Source organism: Haliotis cracherodii, unplaced genomic scaffold (genome assembly GCF_022045235.1).
Source record: "Haliotis cracherodii isolate W230 unplaced genomic scaffold, xgHalCrac1.p SCAF_8, whole genome shotgun sequence".
Classification (NCBI taxonomy): Eukaryota; Metazoa; Mollusca; class Gastropoda; order Lepetellida; family Haliotidae; genus Haliotis; species Haliotis cracherodii.
Window position 1 is genome coordinate 39715576 of NW_027266341.1, and position 25232 is coordinate 39740807.

Consider the following 25232-nt stretch of genomic DNA (forward strand, 5'->3'; position numbering starts at 1 on the left):
AATGTATCTATGGAAATATCATGCATGCATTCATACAATTTACTACAGTGGCGCTATTTGTTTCTGGGTAGTACGGGTAAAAATCAGGAGCACCGTGTCTCGCAGTTATGTCCCCATACTTATCAGCAGGAGCTTCTCGCACAGCAACATTATTTAGTATTCCTATTACAGTCTGTTGCGCTGTTCCTTCCACGGTTTGTCCCCCTACGTGTCATGTACACATTTCTATACAAAATTACATGATAGCTTCTTAAAGAGCTTCATCCGTCATGGGTCTTAAAATAAACAAAATTCAGATTTTGTTGGATAGTATTCATGGTCAAGTACCGTATTGATGTTTCATACACTTTTCTGGATTTCGAGTTATTTTGCAATTCATCGTTCTCATTTGGAGTCAAACGGACTGTAGTTACCGCTGATAATAGCAGTACATAATGTTGATGTTTGTATCTTACATTACAAAGTTGTTGACGGGATAATTGATAAATATTCATCATTAATGTATAAAATAGTGTCTGATAAAACCCCACCCGCTTCATAGGTTTTCACGTCTTCATTCTCTCACCTCTCAAATTTTCTGACCCAACCCCCAACTTTACGTAGCACCCGCCCATGTAACATTTCCACTGACTCCCCTCCTCATAACATCATAAGACACACTGCATCCACATCAAGCCTTTATGTATTTCAAGGTTTGTTCTTAGAAGAAAATGGGGTAATATACACACTTTATTTACACTGAATATATTCTACTCTTGAGGTGTATTTCTTACAATACGTACATATTCCTCGTCCATTTGAAGAGGAAATCCTGAAATCTTTTCCGCTTTTAAGTACATTGCCTTAAAAAACCGTTTATACAGAATAATGTAAATATTGATTGGTTGGGTTAAACTATTTTATTATATCTGTGACGCTTTGATTAAATACAGCAACTCTATGAGCCACGGGTCTCTCATTGTTTGCTTGTTCATGTCAATGTGACCCGATCCGAAAGTCCCGACGCCAACTTTTGTCCCATCATGCAATACTGCCCATGTGAAACTGGACAAGATGGCGGCCAAGTTTAAAGTTGGAGATCTTGTGTGGTAAGTTTTCGCGAATTTTACAAATACGATATGAGAATCGCTTGTCATTTTATTTGCATATCAGAATATTTATGTTTCCCCTGATTTCGTTTCAGGGCAAAGATGAAGGGGTTCCCGGCCTGGCCAGGAAGGGTGAGTTTACAGCCATACCGGCAGCGGTTTGGGCTTTGCTGGCAAACGCATTGTGTGTCAAACACCTTTCACCGGAATACGCATATTTACACTCTGATCATCGAGTAGACTCATTATTTCTTATTGTATATGGTAATAGGGGTCTTTTTTCATTATCGCTTAAACAACATAATGTATATTTACATCTAGAAACAGCAAAAACGACACGAAAATATTTTGTCTTACACAGTTATCTCCCCTTAACCGACACACCAAGCACCTGCCAACAACCTGATGTCAAATGGGTTTCACTGTTATATTTTGATCTTTTTTCTCTTTGTATCTTGGTATTTTGATACAGTCAGTTCATATTAAGTTTGAATTATCTTTTCAGTTATTTTGAGAATAGTTTTCATTCATGTCTAGTTTACAATAATATATACATTCTTTCTATCTTTAATACTCTCAATATCACTGGTGTGTATATATAAAATATTTGTCCTACAAAGACAGTCTACCTAAACTCAGCTTCTGTTAGTACCTACTGTCCATGGTCTTTACCTAATGTAGGATGATGTGACTTTATTGTTTTTTGTTTTGAAATTACATATATGTATTTAAGACATATGCTTTTTGCAATTCTTATTTTACAAATGTGTGTGATTCTTCAAATGGAACTTAGTTTGGCGTTTTCTGCAGTTACAGGTTATGGGGTAGCCTTGTGGTTGAAATGGTGGCAGACCCATCCCCTGTTATGATGTCTCTGGAATGTGCTAAAAGTTTCATAAGTCCCAACTCTGACACTCATTACAAACTGACACTAATGTTAGTGTAGAAACCTCAATTGTCCCAAGATGAAAATTTCTGATCAATAAAACATATGTGCAAAAATGAAGAAGGCCAATAAAGTAATATCCTGTATGTTAGAATCTACATTCTTGTTTCCTCTACACATAAACATAAATTTCCCACAGGAGTTATTACAATCAATAGACTTGATGGAGAATTGTTCGGTAACAGACTGATCCTAGAAATCATTCAAAGAACTTAATTGTTGAAATTAACTGTACTCAGCTGCAACAGAACAGTAACTGAGCATCTCTGTATCTGTGATCATTGAAGCTAAAAAATAACTGGAAATAACTGTTTATAATGCCGAGCACCAGTAAGTTTCTGGCGAGGAAGATGGCCATGGACCTCAGTCACATGTATCCACAGGTCCTTGAAGCATGTTAAGACAATTTATCAATTGTTCTTGTTTTTCAACCCTGACACATTTCTGAAAATAGGAGGATGAAGTTTTTTAGGTAATACATCACAGAGCCTGTTTTGAAATCATTTAGAAGAATTGTAAAATGGTAAACTATGAACCAAATATATTTATGTATCATGAATGTGTTGGTTTTGTAATGGCTTCAGTTGATCCCCTTTGAAGGTCTCTTCAGGTTCATATCAATTGAAATTCTAAAGGGAGAATCCCAAAATCAGTTTGTCATATAGATCCTGAAACTGTAAATACATGTTGTTTTGACATCTACAGATAGGAAAATGTGCCCAAACAGGAGTGGTATCAAAAGTTGAATGAAATAAAACATTGGGAGCAAGTTTTTACAATAGTTTTCATGACAGAGAATGAGTTTAAAATGTTCGATGGACACTTTATATTGATAATGTTTACCATAATTTATTCTCCTAGTTTTCTGCACCGGGTATAAAAGACATTCATGTATTTCAACCCTGTTTTCAGTACCCTCTATAGTTACATATCTCATTAGTGGTTGAAAAAAGGCTGACAAGCTCGTACAAATGTGAGTGTTGCTGTGATTGCTGTATCCGACTGCTGTGCTAAGATGGATTATACAGTCTGTAGGCTGCTTGTGTAGAGTTCAGCATCTTTGCACAGTGTAGGAAGTGGTCCTTCGCAGGGGTACCCAGCTTCAACTGATTGGGTCCATTTAATGAGACTGGTCAGTTATTTCCTTCTGTATGTCATGTTCTGAGACCAGTAACAGATTTGAAGTGCTAAGTGTTTGACCAGTAACATACGTGCAGAGTGTTTGACACTGTGTCGTGAACATCTTGGAAAAATGTATTTGGTTATTGTGATTGTTTTACATCATTTGAAATTTGGCTAAAACAAAAGGTCCTGCAGATGTCTTAATTTGTATCATTGTTTAAATAGTTCTTGCTTTATCAACTACTCTAGAATGTGGTGGGTTTCAGCAGATTGTACTGTAGCTACAGTGTTGTCATACTGATCCAGCTACATTCATGTCAAACAAAGACTGAGCCTCTAATACAGCTGAAAAACACATGCAGAAAGATTTCCTGCACTAATCATGGTGTGTTTTGTGTTTTGCAGGTCATCCAACCCAAGGATGAGGTGAAGCGTCCATCCAACAAGAAGCCACATCATTTTGTCTTTTTCTTTGGATCTGAGAACTAGTATGTATTAATTGTATTGCTTGCTCATAGCATTGATTTGGATTGCTGTCTTTGGTTATGTTGGTCAATCACCAAGCCTTGTCAGTGTAAAATAGAAAATAGTATGCCAACATAATAAATTTATGGTGATACATTCTTTGGGAGTTTTCTAAGTGTGTCTCCTATGCTTGTCATGTCACATGAGGCAGCTAAATGAACATGGTGGTTGAGCTTTGAGACTTGGTTCATTGTGTACACCCCAACAATGGGGAATGTTGCTCATTACATCAATCACTATATTGTCTGGTCCAGACTATTAACAGGCCACCATCATACACCTGGTAGTTGGAATATTGGTGAGGAAAGTGTAAAGAACAAACCACCTACTGGTGACAAATGACAGACTGATTCACAAATGTGCATGATGCTTGGCTCACACTGACATTGCAGCCCATCATCTTCCACATATGCTGTCATACTGTAGTGGGAAGCAATGCAGCAGTATTATCACACATCGCACCATATACAGGTCAAGATGCAATACACATTTATGTCAAATCACGTGGAAACTTGAATATAAATATTTCAGAGCAGGTTTATGAAACATCATGTATCTAACTGTTTGATTTGCCTTCTAGAAGTTGGTGAGTAAATAAGAAAACATGCAATCAAGACAACTTCTGGTTTATTGCATTTAGCAATGTGTAATATGATGTTTTGGTGTAAGATACGATATTGATAACAGTGTAAGATATGATATTGATAACGGTGTAAGATACGATATTGATAACGGTGTAAGATATAATATTGATAACAGTGTAAGAATCTAATAAATGCAATATACCACAAGTTGTTGTCCATAGAGTTGTATGTTTTCTTATTGTCATGCATCTTTAATATTTATACTTCAGGTTCCTCCTCACTGTTAAGAAAACAAGCAAAACAATTTTAGCAAGTGTATCATCTTGTATTGACACAGTAAAAATGTGCAGTGCACACGTCTTGTGTCACCAAATCATATGTGCACAGCAGGGATATAGATGTTGTGTGATGTGATCATATGGATTGTCTTTTGACAGAGGTCTGTTATGGGTTTGAATTGGAATTGATCCTAGCTGTGTGAGTGTGGCCAGATGACCAGATAAGTTGCATATCAATGATATCATGCACTGAGTCAAACAGCAAAAATCACCTTTATTACCAAATTGATTTGAGTTATGACTGTGTCAAATCCCAATAGGATAACAATGCTGTGCATATCATTTAATGAATGTAGACTTTTGGCAGGTGTATAAGGTTTTCCTGTCTGATCTATACCAGGATTTCCTTGATGCAGAAAACCTGCATATTTGATGCAGTGTAAATATAAAATACCGTATTCGATGTAATAAGCGCCCAGGACGCTCTCAAAATTAGAAATAGGGGTCTGTTATTAGAATATAACTTTGGTGAGAGAAAAAAAGAGTGTTGAAAGATTGTAAATTTCGTCTGTGCGTTATATTTACCACAGATATATTTCTCCAGAATTTAATTGGCCATGCATATTATAAACGAATGAATCAGTCTTGTGTACATTGATCAACCGGAAAGGGTGCTAATTGGGATTGTTCACTAGCCAATATATTTGCCTATATCGCTGTGGACGCTTATTAGAGTGGGGTACTTATTACATTGAAAAGGGTACACAATATCAATATTTCCATTGTGACAGTTGTGATGGAGATCATTCAGTTTATCAAAATCAATAACTTAATTGCTCTGTGCTGTTGGACATTTTAAATTTAAAAAAGGTATATCCCATGGCAATAAAAGTACAACCGATATAAGCCTTTTTATACGGGAAAACCCAGTGTCGAAAAGTAGAACAGCCTTACTGGCAAGCTCTTGAATTAAGTTTCAATACTTACCTGGATGGGTGCCTTATTTTGCTGTCAGCCACTGACAAGAATCGGTTACAACACATTTTGGCAAGTCATCATGATATTGTCAGGGAAAAAATGGTGACACTGGTACAAACGTCGATTTAATGGCAGTATCAGAGGAATCAAATACTGATACCAGTCACTGTGACTAAAATTGCTTTAGCACTTAACTACTCACTATCATATGCCACAGCCATAGTAACAGAGGCATTCTAAAGAGTATTCATGTCTATGTCAGTCTGAATGGCTTCATCACATGGAATTCCTCCTTCTAGCCTACTAAGAAAATATACTTTCAAGTCCAAAGATATGCAGCATAAACATCAAAAACACAAGTATCTCTTCCCGTTTAATTTTTAATTTATTTTCCTACGACATAATTACTTTGACAAAACCCAGTTCTGATTTTAAATGTTAAACTGAAGCATCATAACTTCCGTGTGCCAGACAACAGGCTTACTTACCACTTGACTCCCGGGATGAAATATTGATGTTTACAAGTCATTGGAATTCTTTACTGTTCTAGATTATGTTTTGTGGTTAAGAATAATGAAACAAGTAGAGGCATTGTTTATGCTTTATTGCATTCAGTACCGAGCCTGGCGAGTCACATGACGAGTTGTAATATATACATAGCAGTTGGACAAATTGGAGCCAATAGTTTAATTGGATTAACAACTGCATAGATAGTAGATAAATACCTTAAACATTATTTAAAAGCAGGATTAGTGAAACAACATAGTACTTTTTAGATTATAAATTAAATATATTTCAAAGTTTTGTTAAAAGACCCCCTACAAAAGACCACAGTTAGGGAGTTATAATGACCTTCAGCTTTTATAGGCTAGGGCAAATGCTGCTTTATTTAAGAAATAAACGATGACTGGGAGTTGTCTAATGTTCAATAAAGCACTCCAGGGAGATTAAAGTTAAGTTTGGTACTTTCCGGATATTTTCACATTTTTCACGTTGATTATCTATACCTTATCTCCTCATACTGATTGTCAAATCTCTCCCACTTTTGGATGCGATCCTTCGGCATTGTGTTTATCTACGTTGCACAGCTACATCTATGGGCAACAACTCCCTACCCTCTCAAAAAACATTGTCAAAGATACAACTTCCATCAAGTTGCGAGCACATATTCGAATCTCCATATATGACGTCATGATAGAACAATGTTTTATCGTGAAATAAATTATGCTTTGTTCTTCATTGTTCTTTGCGATTTAGCGCATAGCTATATTATATTTACTGATCAAATGGCCTCTGCTGCAGTGAGTAATGGTACAACTATTAACAGTTTCACTATTAGGGTTATCATTAGGTTTACTATAGGGAGCTCATAGGACTGCTGGTGGCCGTGTATAGGGGATATCCTTTGATGGATAAGCTTCTTTACACCTCGTCATTTATCATGTCACAAGTCTCTATCCATAGCATAGTTGATATATAGAGGAGTTATCACATGTGTCTTTGTATGGGATTTATCAGCTGAGTCTTAATCAGCATGTGCCCAAATTTTTCCTATTTTGCGAAGAAAGAAACTCCAATCTTAAGTTACATAAGTGAAGAGATACATGTATTTATTTGTAATGTGAAGAGATACATGTATTTATTTGTAATGTGAAGAGATACATGTATTTATTTGTAATGTGAAGAGATACATGTATTTATTTGTAATGTGAAGAGATACATGTATTTATTTGTAATGTGAAGAGATACATGTATTTATTTGTAATGTGAAGAGATACATGTATTTATTTGTAAAGTGAAGAGATACATGTATTTATTTGTAATGTGAAGAGATACATGTATTTATTTGTAATGTGAAGAGATACATGTATTTATTTGTAAAGTGAAGAGATACATGTATTTATTTGTAATGTGAAGAGATACATGTATTTATTTGTAATGTGAAGAGATACATGTATTTATTTGTAAAGTGAAGAGATACATGTATTTATTTGTAATGTGAAGAGATACATGTATTTATTTGTAAAGTGAAGAGATACATGTATTTATTTGTAATGTGAAGAGATACATGTATTTATTTGTAATGTGAAGAGATACATGTATTTATTTGTAATGTGAAGAGATACATGTATTTATTTGTAATGTGAAGAGATACATGTATTTATTTGTAATGTGAAGAGATACATGTATTTATTTGTAATGTGAAGAGATACATGTATTTATTTGTAAAGTGAAGAGATACATGTATTTATTTGTAATGTGAAGCAAAACAAACTAGCTACTAACTTCTTTTGGGAATTGTATCTGTTGAGATGTAAGTTCCTTAGGAATATAATTAATATTAAAACATTAAGTTGAACAGTGTTGTATCATATTTCAAAGTTCAAAAACGGTATGACACAACACTGCAGGATCTTTCTATGACATTTGATAATGTCCATCTTATTTATCAAATTTATTGTGTTTTGATTGGTTTAACAAGACAGTCTTGGCACAGCCAGGAACATCAGCAAGGTCAGCAGTAGTAGCCTACCTAGGCGCCAGCCAAGAGTAACTGTTAGAACTGTTGTTAATCCCATGACAAATTATGACCAATGTGTTTGCAGTGCATGGATCCCAGAAGAAAGCATTCATCTGTATGCCGACAATCGCAACAAGTACAGCCTCACGTCCAGAATCCCCCGCGGCTTTAAGGAGGCCATTGAAGCTATAGAGGATGCGCTCAAAGCTCTGCCCGCCAGTGTAAGCTGATGTAGAATTGTCCCCACCATTGTGGCCTTGTTTCAGACGTCTTGTATTTTGACATTAACAGACAGTTTGAGGAATCTCCTGGATATACTTCACGCTCACACAGTATGATGAGAATTGCTTCATCAAATTTAGGTTAGGCCCTCATCTGTCAAAGACTTTATGGTTCTGAAAGTTACAGTGGTGTGCAGCTTATTTTGTCACAACCACTTGGTCCAATTTCTTTGCCTGATGTTGAGTATGTGACCATACTATTTTGCTTGAAGTTGTATACTTTAGTTTGGAAAATAGATTTTTATGACTGCTTATAACAAAAAACCCAAAAGTGATTATGTTCAACGAAAAGAATATTGTTTAAAAGAGGAGTATGTGTTTTATGGAGTGAATTAACACTTTCTGTAATGTCAGAATAGAAGTTTGATCAAGATGATTAGATTGAGTTAACACTGAAGATTTTGATCCTTTTGTTGCTTCAATACTTGGGCTACGAAAATTCCTAACAGACATATTTGGCCTGAGCGAAGTATGTAGCTACAATGTTATGTATATTCCCCTGTTTGACAAGTGTTATGTTGGACTACATGTGCAGCCTAGCAAGCACTGATAGTCGGGAACAAGGTATGTCCTCTTTCAGGTGGCTGTAAAGACCTGTGAACTGCCATCTATAGATGAAGAGCTGGCTCAGATATTCCCTACAACCGGCACGAAGAAAGACGGACCAGCTCACAGGGACTACTCCAGGGAACCTCTTGCTGGCAAGAAGGTAAGTGCACTTGTAGGGACTACTTGCAGCATCAGCTGTGTCGTCTATAGACAAACAACCCACAAGGCAGCTCACAGGTCTGCTAGTTGATAAGTAGGATCTAACTGAAGTGAATCATCAGGCTCAAGGCAGCTCACAGGTCTGCTAGTTGATAAGTAGGATCTAACTGAAGTGAATCATCAGGCTCAAGGCAGCTCACAGGTCTGCTAGTTGATAAGTAGGATCTAACTGAAGTGAATCATCAGGCTCAAGGCAGCACACAGGTCTGCTAGTTGATAAGTAGGATCTAACTGAAGTGAATCATCAGGCTCAAGGCAGCACACAGGTCTACTAGTTGATAAGTAGGATCTAACTGAAGTGAATCATCAGGCTCAAGGCAGCACACAGGTCTACTAGTTGATAAGTAGGATCTAACTGAAGTGAATCATCAGGCTCAAGGCAGCACACAGGTCTACTAGTTGATAAGTAGGATCTAACTGAAGTGAATCATCAGGCTCAAGGCAGCTCACGGGTCTGCTAGTTGATAAGTAGGATCTAACTGAAGTGAATCATCAGGCTCAAGGCAGCTCAATGCTTGTTGATAATTAGTATCTAGCTGAATTCAATTGCCTGACTCATGGTAGATCACAAAACTGCTAGGTAATAGGCTTAAGATATTACTGAGAATCTTCCCTACCTAGTTGTAATATTTGTTGAATATTGAGGATTAAGATATTTAAATGTTCAGTCAGTCAACTGAAGACTCGGTAAAATAAAGTATACTTTTAATCAGGTTCTGTTACAAGTCAAAATTGTGCATAGAAGACAATTGAAATAATTTGTATTAAAATTCAAAACCAAGGAAGCAGCAGAGCGGCTGAAATGTGTTTTCAGATTTTTATTAAGTTGGAGTGTCTACCTTTTCATACGATGTACCTGCACAAAGCTGCATTCAGTCTTATTTGTGACACATTGATTACACAGGGTTGGTTTGTTGACATGTGAAAAATCTGAGCCACGTAGAGGGCATCGATGAATTTGTGAATGTTGGCAGCTATGTACGTCCAATCCTCCCACATGATCTTGTGTGTAGATGTTACTGTACAAACATGTCAGTAGGCAGCAGGTGATATGTTCCCGCCACCCTGAACCACTAAACTGTGGTTACACATGGTGAATGGGGTGCTGAGTCTGTGACTTTGTCATATGCCTGAGTCTCCATCACCAACGTGCCCGTTTTCCTGAGCTGCTAGCTGACCCGCAGTGCTAGATCTACACTCCTTCCTCCACTTCTCACTACCACCTTCTCTCTATCGCTGCAATAGCTACTCCTCTGTACATCTTCATTTTGTTGATCACCCAGGATTTCTTCAAAGCAATTGTACATCAATTTACTTCTTAATTTGTTTGTTGGGAGATGCACCCTTGTATGTTGTAAATTTATTTTGTGTAATCTGAGTTAATATTTAAAAAGAAAAGTTTGTTATTTTCAGAACACTGACCATATTACCAGGAAACGGAATTATTTTTTTTTGCCAATTGAAAATTGTTTTTTTGGTCACGCCAACCTCACTTTTGAAAGTTACTGGTGGATGTTCATATCTGAATAAAATAACCAAAGATTAACATCAAGGGCCACATTCATAGCATATACCATATTTTCTGGAGTGTAGTGCACATTATTTTCTCCCATAAAACACACCACAGTGAGTTTTGATGTTTTTTCCCCACCACACACTAAAGACATTACCGTGAGCATTACCATAACACCGGAAATACCATGTCAGCAAATCCGTAATGAATTACACAGTTTAATCCTGCATAAGACTATCTGGTAATCAAAAGTGTTTATTGTATATATGGACTTATGTTTGTAATTTATTTTTAAAAAATTTATTCAGAATTTCATTCAATATTGTTTACATTAATTTCAGCAAAAATGTTTGTGAAGTGACTCACCATTATTTACAGCAATCACGGTCAGATTACCGATATTGACACCTGGTAATAAACTTTAGTTGACAGAGAATTGATTACCAAATAAATGCCACACCTTGACTCATAAAAAGACATAAAAAGTCAGTATACTGTGTCTGAGTGGGGTGCTCATGTTAAGCTTTGGCATGGTATCTCAATGGGCAAGCTATGTAAAATCGGCATAAGTCCGGACAAGTAAAAGCAGCCCCACACACACATGCATGCCCGTCACTATATAACTGCAATAATAACTGGATGCAAAGTCACCTCACCTGTAGTCTGACTATTGTATGTCAAGATAGCGTCTGTGAGAAGTCTCAACAGCAACAGGTCAACTTGTTCCATACGGGGAAAAAATCTGTCAATATCAATCAGCTTTTCCAAATTGCTACTCTTATGGTTTTTATTATATTTAATACACATGGTAAACGTTTTGACTTAAATACATGATATTGGAATACATTGTTTTTTGTACAACAGTATGCAATAATCCTTCTTGCTTTGATCATATAACAGTGTAGAAACATTGTGCAAACAATCCTCACCTCACGACCTCGCTCCCCGCATGCTGCACTACTCATCACTTGTTCCTACATTGCCCGTAGTTAACAGACTTGTTTTGCTTCCACTCTACATTTATGATTGGATTTGTTTTTGTTTTTGGTTGAGCTCAAGAGGTCATGATCCCTCCAGCCTTTGCCCTGACTGACTGGTCCCCTGCTCCTTGGACCAGCGATGCTCGGAGTGTACCCACTTATCCTCCGACCTTTTCTACATTTCACCTTCGGACTCCGCCCTTCAGGCTACCTCACCTGCTTTGTCGCCTTTTTCACGGTCATCCCCTCCTCGTATCTGTTTGCTACGGAGCTTGTCCAATGGGTACTACGATGGCTTTTACCTGTACTGCCTGTGCTCTTCAGTGACGTCACCTCGCCTTCTGTTGTCTGCTACTGATGCCCATTGATGCCTTTAGACGCTCTTTAGGCTCAGGTGCCTCAAGCACCTCTTTAAGTGAACACCATCTGTATCTCTGTCCTACCTCTCTACAGGCCCTTTTCACTCGTATCAGCAAGCCCCTAGGGATGTTCCTACATCAGCAGTTCGTACATAGACGACTGCCTGATGAGCTCTCGTCTCTGTTGTTTCACAACCAGATCGGATTTACCCACCGGTTTCTTCACCATTTTGTTTGGAAAATCAACTTCGAGAAGTCAAGAGTTGATTCCCTCCCAGACCCTTCACTTCATCGGGGGATGGGCTATTCGACTCACATCAAGGTCTCCTCCTTGCCTCTGGTCCAGACAGACCTGTCGTCAGGACTCCTGATTCACAGTTGGCCTACTTGGCTTGCTTACATCAGTGTAGGATTTGACTTGCCACGGACGCCTGCAACCGTGGGTCGATCAGGACATGCCAGACCTGGTTGTAGCTTTCCCAGCCTCGCTTCAGTCTTACCTCCATTAGTGGACCCTTGGGTCGAACATCTACGAAAGGGTCTCTTTGACCGACTTTGTTCCCTCTCACCACCTGCATTGAAAGAAGGGTGGGGGACTCATCTCAGGGACCTTCGTGCCTCAGGATTGGACTGTCCCGTTTCTCCATTGGCACATCAACTGTCTGGTGTTTCAAGCAGTCATACTGGCCATTCAAACATGGCGGACGATGTTGCGACGGAACTCACCTCATGACAGCGACGGACAAGGTCTCGGTTGCTCATTACATCAACTGGATGGGATGAACTCACTCACAGAGTCTCCTGACCTCATGTTCACGGTCTATCATTTCATAGACGGCGTCCCGTTTGAGGTGAGAGCTCGTCACATCCCGGTCATTTCTAACATTCTCCTTGATGCCCTATCTCAGTCCAATCAGGGCCGCCCAGACGGAGTGGCAGTTACAGCCAAATGTTTTCCACATGCTTTGCCAGACCTTTGGCCACCCAAACATTGACTTGTTCGCCACACGTTACAACAACCAGCTTCAGACGTCTGTATCTCCAATACCAGACGCTCTGTTTTTTTGGATCACGATGCATTCGCCATGGAGTGGAGTGCCTTTCCACCTCTGGCGCTCCTTCCCCGTGTTCTCCACAGGAAACATCCAGATTCTTTTGGTAGCGCCTAATTAGTCCAGTCGGACGTGGATTCCCTCCCCTGCACCGACTCGCCGGAGAGCCAGACTTAAGACTTCTCGTATTTCCAGATCTGCTCAGAAATCCATACATTTGTCAACCACACGTGTGTCCAGAGTTGTTAGATCACATTGACGTCTAGGGGTTTCTCTACAGCTGCGGCTCATGCTATGTGTCAGACGCACCGCCCTTCTATGGCCCCCTTGTATGATCAGAAATGGTTATCTTTTGAGGCTTATTGTCGTTAACATGATATGGATCCTACTGTGGCTTCTACTCTGTTCATAGCTAATTTTTTCGTCTACTTATGCGACACCAAACATTTGTCAGACCGTTCCATTACCAGTTGTCTAGGCCATTAACTTGGTCCTCTGTGTATCCCTTCTTGCCAATGCTTCTGAAATCGCCGCCATCCTTCAGAGTTATTGTAGGGCCAATCAGCTCATGATCCTCCCCAGCCTTTGCCCTGACTGACTGGTCCCCTGCTCCTTGGACCAGCAATGCTCTGAGTTATCTGTTTGCTACGGAGCTTGTCCAATGGGTACTACGATGGCTCTAGCCATTACTGCCTGTGCCCCTTCGGCAACATCACCTCGCCTTCTGTTGTCTGAAATTGATGCCTCTTTAGGCGCAGGCGTCTCAAGCACCTCTTTTAGCGCACACCGTCTGTATCTCTGGATTATTTGCAATGGTTGTTGTTACCAGTGGAAAGTCCAACCTCTCTTCAGGCCCTTTTCACTCGTATCAGCAAGCCCTTGGGGATGTTCCTACATCAGTGGGGGATCCTCTTCAGTTCATACATAGATGACTGCCTGATGAGCGATCCCTCGTCTCAGTTGTTCTGCCGTTTTGGTTACATTCAACCATTTTTCTGGCTTATGCCCATACTGGCATGGATCCGCCTAGAGCTTCCGATCCACATGAAATTCTGGTGTTAGCACCCTAAATGGCACTCCACAAAAACAGCTCCGTCACAGACATCGTCCGAGGTTGTTTTTCACCAACTTCTGCTCCGAGATCTGTGCATTAAACTCTGTACCAAGGGTACTACGTATTCTAGTACCTCCAGTTGCAACATAATTAACACCCAGCCTTGCCTGTAACCAGGCATAGTGGTGATGTATGACGGGACTAGTGAAGTTGAACATGACCATGGTTTGAAGACAAAATGGCAGTCTAGTCTAGTCTAGTCTAGTCTAGTCTAGTCTAGTCTAGTCTAGTCTAGTCTAGTCTAGTCTAGTCTAGTCTAGTCTAGTCCGTGCTCTGGCCCGACAACTCAATCGCAAATGGGGATATGTAGCTGATCCAACCTGCTGTCCTACTGTGGGATAGTTGCATACTGTGGTGTACGGCCAGGTTTGAAAATATAAGGAATCAGAGTATTTCCCCACCCGTCCATCCCCTAGCGTTGGATCCACTTGTCACCTGCCTACGGGTGATCATGGAAAAAGTGATGAGTAGTGCAGGAGCATGCTGGGAGCGAGGTGGTAGGAGGGTGTTGTCTGGTGAGGATTGTTTTCACAATGTTCTACACTGGTATATGATGGAAGCAAGAAGGAATATTGCATACTGTTGTGTCAATATAAGGATATAAATAAAGGGAATTCTCTGATTCCCTATATTTGTGATAATTTAATGGCTTCAATATAATTCTTTCGATCGTTGCATCAAAATTCTTGAAGTAATATTATTGTTTGTTTTTTAGCTGAATCACAAGTAGATTAGTAGAAATTGAATTGCTATTTCCAGCTTTGTTTACGAGAAAATATAAACGGTAATCTTCATTTCTTCTTATTAAGCAATGTGAAGCAGAACTGGAAATAGAATTTAAATGGTGAATCATCATGTCTACTCATATTTTATCTCAAATTTCACTTTTCTATTAGCCAATTGAAGTTTGTTATCCCCTGAATACCCTGAAGGGATATTATGTAGTTTTTTACCATGCATAATATGATGTTGACCGATAGAGCTTGGTGACCCTTGCGTGCTGTGTGTACACTAGTCAATAACAAAAACACATGTCTGTCTGGCTGCACCTCTTTATTTCATATCCTTAGTTATGATATCCAGTCTCAGATTGTAATGTCCAGCAAGTACTTTTTTGAAAATATCTAGTTGCCAAATTTCGAAATGTCTGGTTTGCATTTTTTCAAATAGGACATTTTGATTTCACAACTGGCCAAGTCCGGCGCCCAGACCAGTTCCTGGATCCCTGCTTATAAGTGTCAACATTTACTTGAACATAGAATATAAATCTTTCAGAAATGTAGAAGGCATGGAAATGTGCTTAAAACCAGCAAAAGGGAACTCATATGTTTTTTATTAATGACGTGAAGTGCTGCATCACAGGTTACTGAATGTATATTTGTGTGATCCTAATCATCAGCCTTTACCTGGCATTCTGCTTATAAAACCGGAGGTGTTGGCACACAATATTGTTGATCATCTTTCGTGAGCTTCCATCCTTGGCTAAAATACCCTACACTTCATGTGTGACTCTTGAATGTTCTGTTAACCTCCGCCTCCACCCCTGTACTTGCATGATCTACCTCCCACTTCACTCAGCAGGGATGCACTTGATATGGTACTCAGCCTGCTGGACACACTCAAACTTTTGGGATTGCCAATAATGTCATTCATGATACTAGCTTCACAACCTGCTCAACTGTTGTCTCTGATTGCAATAAGTGCATTCCTGCATGTGTGTCTGTCTGATATTTTATAATCTTTGTGTGCATGGCTCTAACCTCTTTAGTTGCTTTGCTTTGTCCCAACTAGTCAAAGAAAGGCGTAGAGGAGCGCCAGTCATCGGCTCCTGTCCGGAGTGGCCGGAGGAGCCTGGACAATAGGCGCAGATCAGGGGAGTCTGCAGAGAGACGCAGGTCGTCTAGCGTTATCAATGGCACAAGCAAATCACGTGATTCGTCAGTAGATAGCGTTGTCAAGAAGGTGAGAACCTTGGCAACGACATTGTCATAGTAATGATGAGCGTAATTTGGAAGGTTTGTTCTGTCTAGTGTTGCCTGTTAAACACATGGAAACCAGTAGCAGCTCAAGTGAGTGACTAGAAGGGTTAAATGTGAAGCATGTTTGAAACACAGCTCAATCATGTAAAAGGAAGGATGATATGTGTTCATACCTCACCTGCACCAAAGGTTCTTGTGAGCTTATGTATGGTCTATTGTCTGTTGTGCAGCACTTTAATCATGGCATTTTAGACGCTTTCTTTCTGAATCGTCCCCTAAATCAACTCTGGTCAAATCTGTTAGGTTGGAATTTTGTAATTTAGAATGACAGTTATCTGTTTGCTACGGAGCTTGTCCAATGGGTACTACGATGGCTCTAGCCATTACTGCCTGTGCCCCTTCGGCGATGTCACCTCGCCTTCTGTTGTCTGATATTGATGCCTCTTTAGGCGCATGCGTCTCAAGCACCTCTTTTAGCGCACACCGTCTGTATCTCTGGATTATTTGCAATGATTGTTGTTGCAGTACTTTTACCATGGCATTTTAGGCGCTTTATTTCTGAGTCATCCCCTAAATCAACTCTGGTCAAATCTGTTAGGTTGGAATTTTGTAATTTAGAATGACATGAAATGTCTTTGAAGGAACTTGTTCTTAAACCCAAGCAATGGACAGTCACAAACACTGTTTTTCCTGACTGAGCAGTCTGAAATACTGCATAGCTGATCAAGAGGGAGTATTGTCAAATTCAAATTTACAAACATTTGGTTCTACTTGTGTCACAATGCTTTGACTTTTAGGTGTTGAATTTTATGACATCAATATAGTGATAAGTACTTTAGGACAAAATATTTCAATGGCGGTTTCATTTGCTCTTAGGTAATCAGTATGAAGAATAGCTGTGATAATTAATTATTTCTTTTCCTGTAGAAATTTCCTCCTTCACTTCGATCATATAACACTGAACCCCAAACATGCCTCTTCTACATCCAGGGTGACCGATGCCCTTGATCCCTATTTCCTTCTCATCCTTGAGCAAGCTGAGATCTGTCTATGGCATATCAAGCCGAGGAAGACCCAGCAAGCGTAGATGGATAGTTTGTGGAGAGAGGCAGCAGCCATGGTTACAATCTCCACATTTTCTTCCCTGACTGCTTTAGCCAGGGAAGTGATGATTATGGCAACGACATCACTGACTGGTGCTATTTCCTCCCCTGGACAGATGCTTCAACATCTACACTATACTATCTACAACCTTGACCCAGGTGTTTGGCTCACTGGATGTCATTGCCACCAGGACTGTTCTGTACCAGAAACTGTATTGTCAACTGATTTGTCAATGGGAGCAAATTTCTTTCTTGCTATGGAGACACAACCATGATATGGCATTGGTGACTGGTTCTGTTCCCTGACTTGGACAGGCGCCTTCACTCTCCATGCACTCCGAGCACATTGGTGTCTTGGATGCTAGTGTACCAGGACTATGCTACACCACTCCTTGTCCTGTATCGTAGGACACCAAAGGGGATTCTACTGCAAGACAAGAGGATTGATCCTATGTTCATAGCTAACTACTTGCTGTGAGCAGTCAAGAAGTTACATGTGGTACCATAGGGATATTGTGAGCCATCATCCCCGTCCTAGCATCTCTAGGTCTAGCACAGTGATGGGGATAAGAGCCATGATGAAGCTTGAGGGTTGGAAGAAACACCTATGGCCAGGGACCTATGAGTAGGCCAACACCAACTGGTGTCACAGCCATATGAACTGATATAGAAGACAGTGGAACAGTCTGTAACCCAATAAACTGTTTTTCATATGCTTGGTTACCGCAGCTTGTATTGGGGGAAATGATGCCTTGGTGTAATGCCGATAGAGTTTAACAGGGGACCAGATGCCAAGGGTCACATAGACCTCATGGGGCATGTTGTCATGAAACACTAACAACTAGGGGAGGCCGCAACTGTCACCAGCACTGGGGCATGACATTGCTTAACTTGCATTATGGCCATTTCGTGGGAGACTTGGAAGATGTCTTAAAGAGATGTCTTACGTGAATGAACAGCATCTTGGCCAACTATTAAAGCTCTTGTTGATATCCGATACACCTTGAGAATGCCACCACAACACTTGTGAAAGCATTCAGGTTGTCATTACAATCTCCTGCTGAGTGCCGGATACTTCCCATGTGCCACATTAATTAATCCGAGGGACTGTTGGGCTCTTGTTGTTAGTTGGCAAAAACTTGAAGTTCTGATCCTCTGAGCGTCACATATTGGAAGCTGCACAGATACTTGACCATGGAGTATAACTTTGCATATTAGATTAAGGATGTATGATCTAGTCTAGTCCAGGCATAATCCGGCACCTGTTACCAATAACGCAAGCTGCAGATCCCACCTCCAACTGTGGGATAAACGTTGCAATGTGTTGTGTCAGGATAAAAATTTATCCTCATTAATGCTGTATCCGTGATAATAGTACAATTATCCTGACACAACAAATCCAGTCCTCGTTCCGATATCAAGCTATGTACTGATGAGAATGTCATGAGGGATCAAGAACAGATAACTCTGATTGGTAAGCAGTGGTAACACACACCTCAGATGTAGAAGAGGGACATTTTGGGTTCTGGTTTATATGAAATTGCAATGTGTTGCAATAAGTATTCTGATATCATGAATATCAAAATTCATGTAATATTACAACTTGTAAAATATTTTGTCTTTAGAGCCTCTATAAGAAATTAAAGTTGACCTCTGAAACATTTTGCCCACTACTCAGCCATTTGTTTTTATATCAATGCTCAGATGACCATGAATTAAGTGTGTGGAATGTGCAAAGAATGTGTGATATCATATTGTCAGGTCCATTGCACAGAGGGTATTGGCTGTTTTTTTATGTATAAATGTGTCATTGACATGCAGTGAGAATGTTATAATGAAGAAACATGGGATTGTGATTTGTCGTTTGATTTGTTACTTTTCGTTTGACTCTATTGAGTTCTAAAGAATTCTATCTGTGATAAGTGAGCTGCAGAGTCTTATGGCTATGAGTGGGTCTTTGACATGGACCGCTATTGTTAATGCTGAACTTGAACTCCAGGCCTTGTCTTGGTTCAGATGGTAGCAGGAGTCCATGACAGATGAACCGTGCCCATTATTCTCATGAATATCACTGGGAAATACCCATAGTTTTGGAAAATGTTTTATGATATCCAAGTACATATTTAACTCTTTCACAAACCATGTATGAAGATTTCACCATGTTGCGTGACCTGTGAGGCTTAGTATTGAAGATATTCTTAATGGGGAAAAGGGATGTGGCTTCTGTTGCAGTCAGTGTTTCACCAAGCTATTATGGAGCATTACAGCAAGGTTTGGTTATATGTCCAAGTATTGATAAATCACAATTCAGATATTCTTGAGATGTTAGCATGAAGCTTGACATCAGCATGTTTGTGTTCTTGCTTGTTTAAAATCTTCAGTGAAACTCATTTGTCATCTTTGTTTTATAAGTAGTTTGTCCACATTGTTATAACCAATGCCCTGGAACCATGTAAGACATGGCTGACACACTGCCTCATTGTCGAGGTACAGCATACGTGTGACTCGTGTTTCCCAGGGTCCACATGGTCCAGGCTGTTAATTACAACAATGTGAAGGTACCGAGGGGGAAATGTTAGTCCAGATGGTGATGCAGGATTGCTTCATCAATAGTCAGGCTGGTATTTCAGTGGCGTTCAATGTTATGAGCCATGTCTTATATTTGTGGGAGATGCACTGCTGTGATGGGAAGGTGAGCTCATCTCTCACATCAGACATTGGTCAAGCTAAACATGCATCCAAGGAAATGCAATCATACCTTTCCGGCCAGACACAGTTTATAGTAAGCTGATAACATTTGCAGGTTTATTGAAAACATGTTCTAAAAATTATATAAGATAATAATGAACTGATTGCAACTGATGTTTTAAGAACATTCTCATTGGTGAAATACCAGCCTGACAATGCTACAATGGTGTCCGAGAGTGCAGTGAGTCTGGGGACCAAGGAAACACGGTGTAGAGAGTGTATGACATCAACATGTATGTGCTAACTGCTTCAGGTGACTGAGGAAGCTAGGAAACATTCAGATAAACAGATGTACAGCTTGTTAGGAAATCATGCCCTGAAATTTGGCTGAAGATGACATAAGGTTTCCTGCCTGCAATATTTATCAAAGTTGGCGGCAACAGTTCAGTGTGGCAAAAGGCTGTATCATGCCGCATATTCCATTATGTATAGCATAAGGCAGTGTCTCGCAGTATATTCCATTATGTATGGTGTAAGACAGTGTCATGCTGCATATTCCATTTGTATGGCATAAGGCAGTGTCGTGCCACATTCCAGTATATATGCCATAAGGCAGTGTCGTGCCACATTCCAGTATATATGCCATAAGGCAGTGTCGTGCCACATTCCATTATATATGCCATAAGGCAGTGTCGTGCCACATTCCAGTATATATGCCATAAGGCAGTGTCGTGCCACATTCCAGTATATATGCCATAAGGCATTGTCGTGCCACATTCCAGTATATATGCCATAAGGCAGTGTCGTGCCACATTCCAGTATATATGCCATAAGGCATTGTCGTGCCACATTCCAGTATATATGCCATAAGGCATTGTCGTGCCACATTCCAGTATATATGCCATAAGGCAGTGTCGTGCCGTTCATTGCAAACACTTTGTCCCTCTTTGTGTAATGGTTCAGATTACCAAGCTGCTTCCTCTCTCAGCCACTGAAGCTGTGGTGGCATCCTGCTGTAGCCATGACAACTGTGGTGGATCCTGTACTCAGGAAGATGGGTTTACAGCCTCGGTTATTGACATACATTCCTTGTTTTTAAATCTATGGATTTCCTTTTGCAGCCGGCTGAGTCCACAACCAAAGGAAAAAATAAAGATTCAGCTAAGAAGGTAAATATGCAGGGAACACAAATATTTGTCAAGTTAAACTTCCAATAGAAAATAAGGGGAGATGAATTTCACTTGAGTCCTTTACTGGCTACTAAGTCCAGTTCTGGCCCACCAACCAAACCAACGTCATAAGCACTATGCAACTAAATTATTATTCACATGCTTTGCGAATGATACAACTGACCTCAAAATTTGATCAGTTCATTTTGATGGGTCAAAGCAACAGCATCTCTCTCCCACTTCTGATGCTTTGTCTCACCTGCCAGTCAGTCAAAAGCTCCTTGCTCTCTGTCAGTCTTGTCGTGTGTATTTCTTGTGTGTAGGTTGACAGTCTCCCTTGTACCTTTCTGGTGTCCCCCGCCGTGATATTGCTGGAAAATTGCTAAAAGCAGCGTAAAATGATACTCACTCACTCTAATGACTGCTACACAAAAATTATTGACACTAGAGATTATTCTTACATTGACTTCTTCCAAATGGCCTTAGGCAGCTCAAGTTAACAGGGATGTGAAATCTCTGCAGAAACGCAGAAAATCACATTTTTTAAAGCAGTAGTGCTCGAAAATATCATCTGTTAAGGTCTCAAGTTAATACAAACTGATTATGGGTACGCTTTCTTCAAAAGTATTTATACATATATCATTAAACTCAGAATGTACCAGCGTTTGGATATGGACCTGGTTTAGAAAGGTCAAGGTCAGATTAAGGTTCATGTAATACTTGTAATATTGTCTGTCCTCCAGTATATACACACAGATACAGGTAGTGTGAAGTCCTCCAGTATATACACACAGATACAGTAAGTGTGAAGTCCTCCAGTATATACACACAGATACAGGTAGTGTTAAGTCCTCCAGTATATACACACAGATACAGGTAGTGTGAAGTCCTCCAGTGTTGACACACACAGATCCAGGCAGTGTGAAGTCCTCCAGTATATACACACAGATACAGGTAGTGTGAAGTCCTCCAGTATTGACACACACAGATACCGGCAGTGTGAAGTCCTCCAGTATATACACACAGATACAGGCAGTGTGAAGTCCTCCAGTATATACACACAGATACAGTAAGTGTGAAGTCCTCCAGTATATACACACAGATACAGGTAGTGTGAAGTCCTCCAGTATATACACACAGATACAGGTAGTGTGAAGTCCTCCAGTGTTGACACACACAGATCCAGGCAGTGTGAAGTCCTCCAGTATATACACACAGATACAGGTAGTGTGAAGTCCTCCAGTATTGACACACACAGATCCAGGTAGTGTGAAGTCCTCCAGTATATACACACAGATACAGGTAGTGTGAAGTCCTCCAGTGTTGACACACACAGATACAGTAAGTGTGAAGTCCTCCAGTATATACACACAGATACAGGCAGTGTGAAGTCCTCCAGTATATACACACAGATACCGGCAGTGTGAAGTCCTCCAGTATATACACACAGATACAGGTAGTGAGAAGTCCTCCAGTATATACACACAGATACAGGCAGTGTGAAGTCCTCCAGTATATACACACAGATACAGGCAGTGTGAAGTCCTCCAGTAGTGACACACACAGATACAGGCAGTGTGAAGTCCTCCAGTATATACACACAGTTAAGGTAGTGTGAAGACCTCCAGTATATACACACAGATACAGGCAGTGTGAAGTCCTCCAGTATATACACACAGATACAGGTAGTGTGAAGTCCTCTAGTATTGACACACACAGATCCAGGCAGTGTGAAGTCCTCCAGTATATACACAGAGATATCGGCAGTGTGGAGTCCTCCAGTATATACACACAGATACAGGTAGTGTGAAGTCCTCTAGTATTGACACACACAGATACAGGTAGTGTGAAGTCCTCCAGTATATACACACAGATACAGGTAGTGTGAAGTCCTCCAGTATATACACACAGATACCGGCAGTGTGAAGTCCTCCAGTATATACACACAGATACAGGTAGTGTGAAGTCCTCCAGTAGTGACACACACAGATACAGGTAGTGTAAAGTCCTCCAGTATAAACACACAGATACAGGTAGTGTGAAGTCCTCCAGTATATACACACAGATACAGGTAGTGTGAAGTCCTCCAGTATATACACACAGATACAGGTAGTGTGAAGTCCTCCAGTATATACACACAGATACAGGTAGTGTGAAGTCCTCCAGTATTGACACACACAGATACAGGTAGTGTGAAGTCCTCCAGTATATACACACAGATACAGTAAGTGTGAAGTCCTCCAGTATATACACACAGATACAGGTAGTGTAAAGTCCTCTAGTATTGACACACACAGATCCAGGCAGTGTGAAGTCCTCCAGTATATACACAGAGATACCGGCAGTGTGAAGTCCTCCATTATATACACACAGATACAGGTAGTGTGAAGTCCTCTAGTATTGACACACACAGATCCAGGTAGTGTGAAGTCCTCCAGTATATACACACAGTTACAGGCAGTGTGAAGTCCTCCAGTATATACACACAGATACAGATAGTGTGAAGTCCTCCAGTATACACACACAGATCCAGGTAGTGTGAAGTCCTCCAGTATATACACACAGATACAGGTAGTGTGAAGTTCTCCAGTATATACACACAGATACAGGCAGTGTGAAGTCCTCCAGTATTGACAGTCAGATACCGGTAGTGTGAAGTCCTCCAGTATATACACTCAGATACAGTAAGTGTGAAGTCCTCCAGTATATACACTCAGATACAGGTAGTGTGAAGTCCTCCAGTATATACACACAGATACAGGTAGTGTGAAGTCCTCCAGTATATACACTCAGATACAGGTAGTGTGAAGTCCTCCAGTATATACACACAGATACAGGTAGTGTGAAGTCCTCTAGTATTGACACACACAGATACAGGCAGTGTGAAGTCCTCCAGTATATACACACAGATACAGGCAGTGTGAAGTCCTCCAGTATTGACACACAGAGATCCAGGCAGTGTGAAGTCCTCCAGTATTGACACACACGCACTTACAGGTAGTGTATCACGCGCATCATGAACCTGATAGCCGCCTACCTCCATTTGAGGAGTGTCCATTTTCGAGGCGTACATCGACGACTGCCTCCTGAACCACCAGGATACGGCCACATTGATCCGCCACAGAAACTTAACTCAGCGTCTTCTCCATCAGTTGGACTGAATCATCAATATCCAGAAGTCAGAGTGACTGCCCTTGTACGTCCTCTCTGTACCCAGGGACAGGTGGCGCCTAATCCACCACCACCTTCTCCCTGCTCTACAACAACCCCGCACTCTCCGCCAATGGCAGGCGCTCCTGGGTCTTCTCGTGTCAGCACAGGACCTGACATCCAGAGGAAGGCTTCAGCTATGCCCTATCCAAATGTTCCTTGCTCTCTACATCAGGTGCCATGTCCACGCCATTGTCCTCCTGGACCACCTCAAGCCACATGTCCAGTGGTGGACGATGGAGTCGAATGTCTCCATGACAGAGATCACAACCACACTTGACCTGGTTGTAGACGCCTCACTCCAAGTCTGGGGAGCACATCTAGAAGGTCAAGTCGCCTCAGGGCTGTGGTCCGCCGCTCAACAAAAGGGGCACATCAACAACCTAGAACTGGAGGCGCTCATCCTGGCTCTATCTCACTGGAAGCAGACGTTTCAACATGCTTGGATCACCATATCCACAGACAACATCACCATGGTATGGTGCCTCAAGAACCAGGACGCGAATCACTCCTCCTATGTTACAGCAGACTTTCAGGCTCTTCCATTTGATCATTCAACTGGACCTCCAGTTTTAGATTCAACACATCCCAGGTTGTCATAACATCCTTGTGGACGCCCTCTCCAGACTGGACAGGGTAGCCCCCACAGAATGGAAACTCCATCCTGACACCTTTGGTGTTATCTGTTCACACCTCGGAGATACTAACATACTAACATAGACCTGTTTACCACCAAACCTGGGAATGGAACGTGGTCCTGACTCTGCTGGGAGGTGTGCCCTTTGAACCACTCCACTCAGGATCATATTACAACCTCACGAAAAAGACCATCTTCCTCTTGGCTCTGGCAACAGCGGCATAAGTAGGTGAACTACACACCTAAGGCATCACCCTTGTCAGATTTGAGAGCAGAGTGCATGGCGTTGTTCATGTTGGGCTAAACTGGGACTTCATCACCACGACTATGTCTGGTA

The 25232-nt window shown here is 40.7% G+C and overlaps 1 protein-coding gene across 5 annotated transcripts in view; it reads left to right on the top strand.

Annotated features, from left to right (window-relative positions):
* Positions 1 to 1044: 1044 nt before the first annotated feature.
* The window catches only part of LOC139449841 (cytokine-like nuclear factor N-PAC), an 88800-nt gene continuing 64612 nt past the window's right edge, over positions 1045 to 25232 (top strand). For 3 of the 5 annotated variants that reach the window (XM_071231392.1, XM_071231393.1, XM_071231395.1), the window contains exons 1-7: positions 1045 to 1088; positions 1184 to 1220; positions 3562 to 3644; positions 8128 to 8263; positions 8904 to 9032; positions 15901 to 16071; positions 21001 to 21048. In XM_071231392.1, coding sequence (XP_071087493.1) covers positions 1054 to 1088; positions 1184 to 1220; positions 3562 to 3644; positions 8128 to 8263; positions 8904 to 9032; positions 15901 to 16071; positions 21001 to 21048 — 639 coding nt within the window. In that variant the 5' untranslated portion in view covers positions 1045 to 1053. The remainder of the gene's footprint in view (positions 1089 to 1183; positions 1221 to 3561; positions 3645 to 8127; positions 8264 to 8903; positions 9033 to 15900; positions 16072 to 21000; positions 21049 to 25232) is intronic. The other 2 variants (XM_071231396.1, XM_071231397.1) reach the window with 2 other exon arrangements.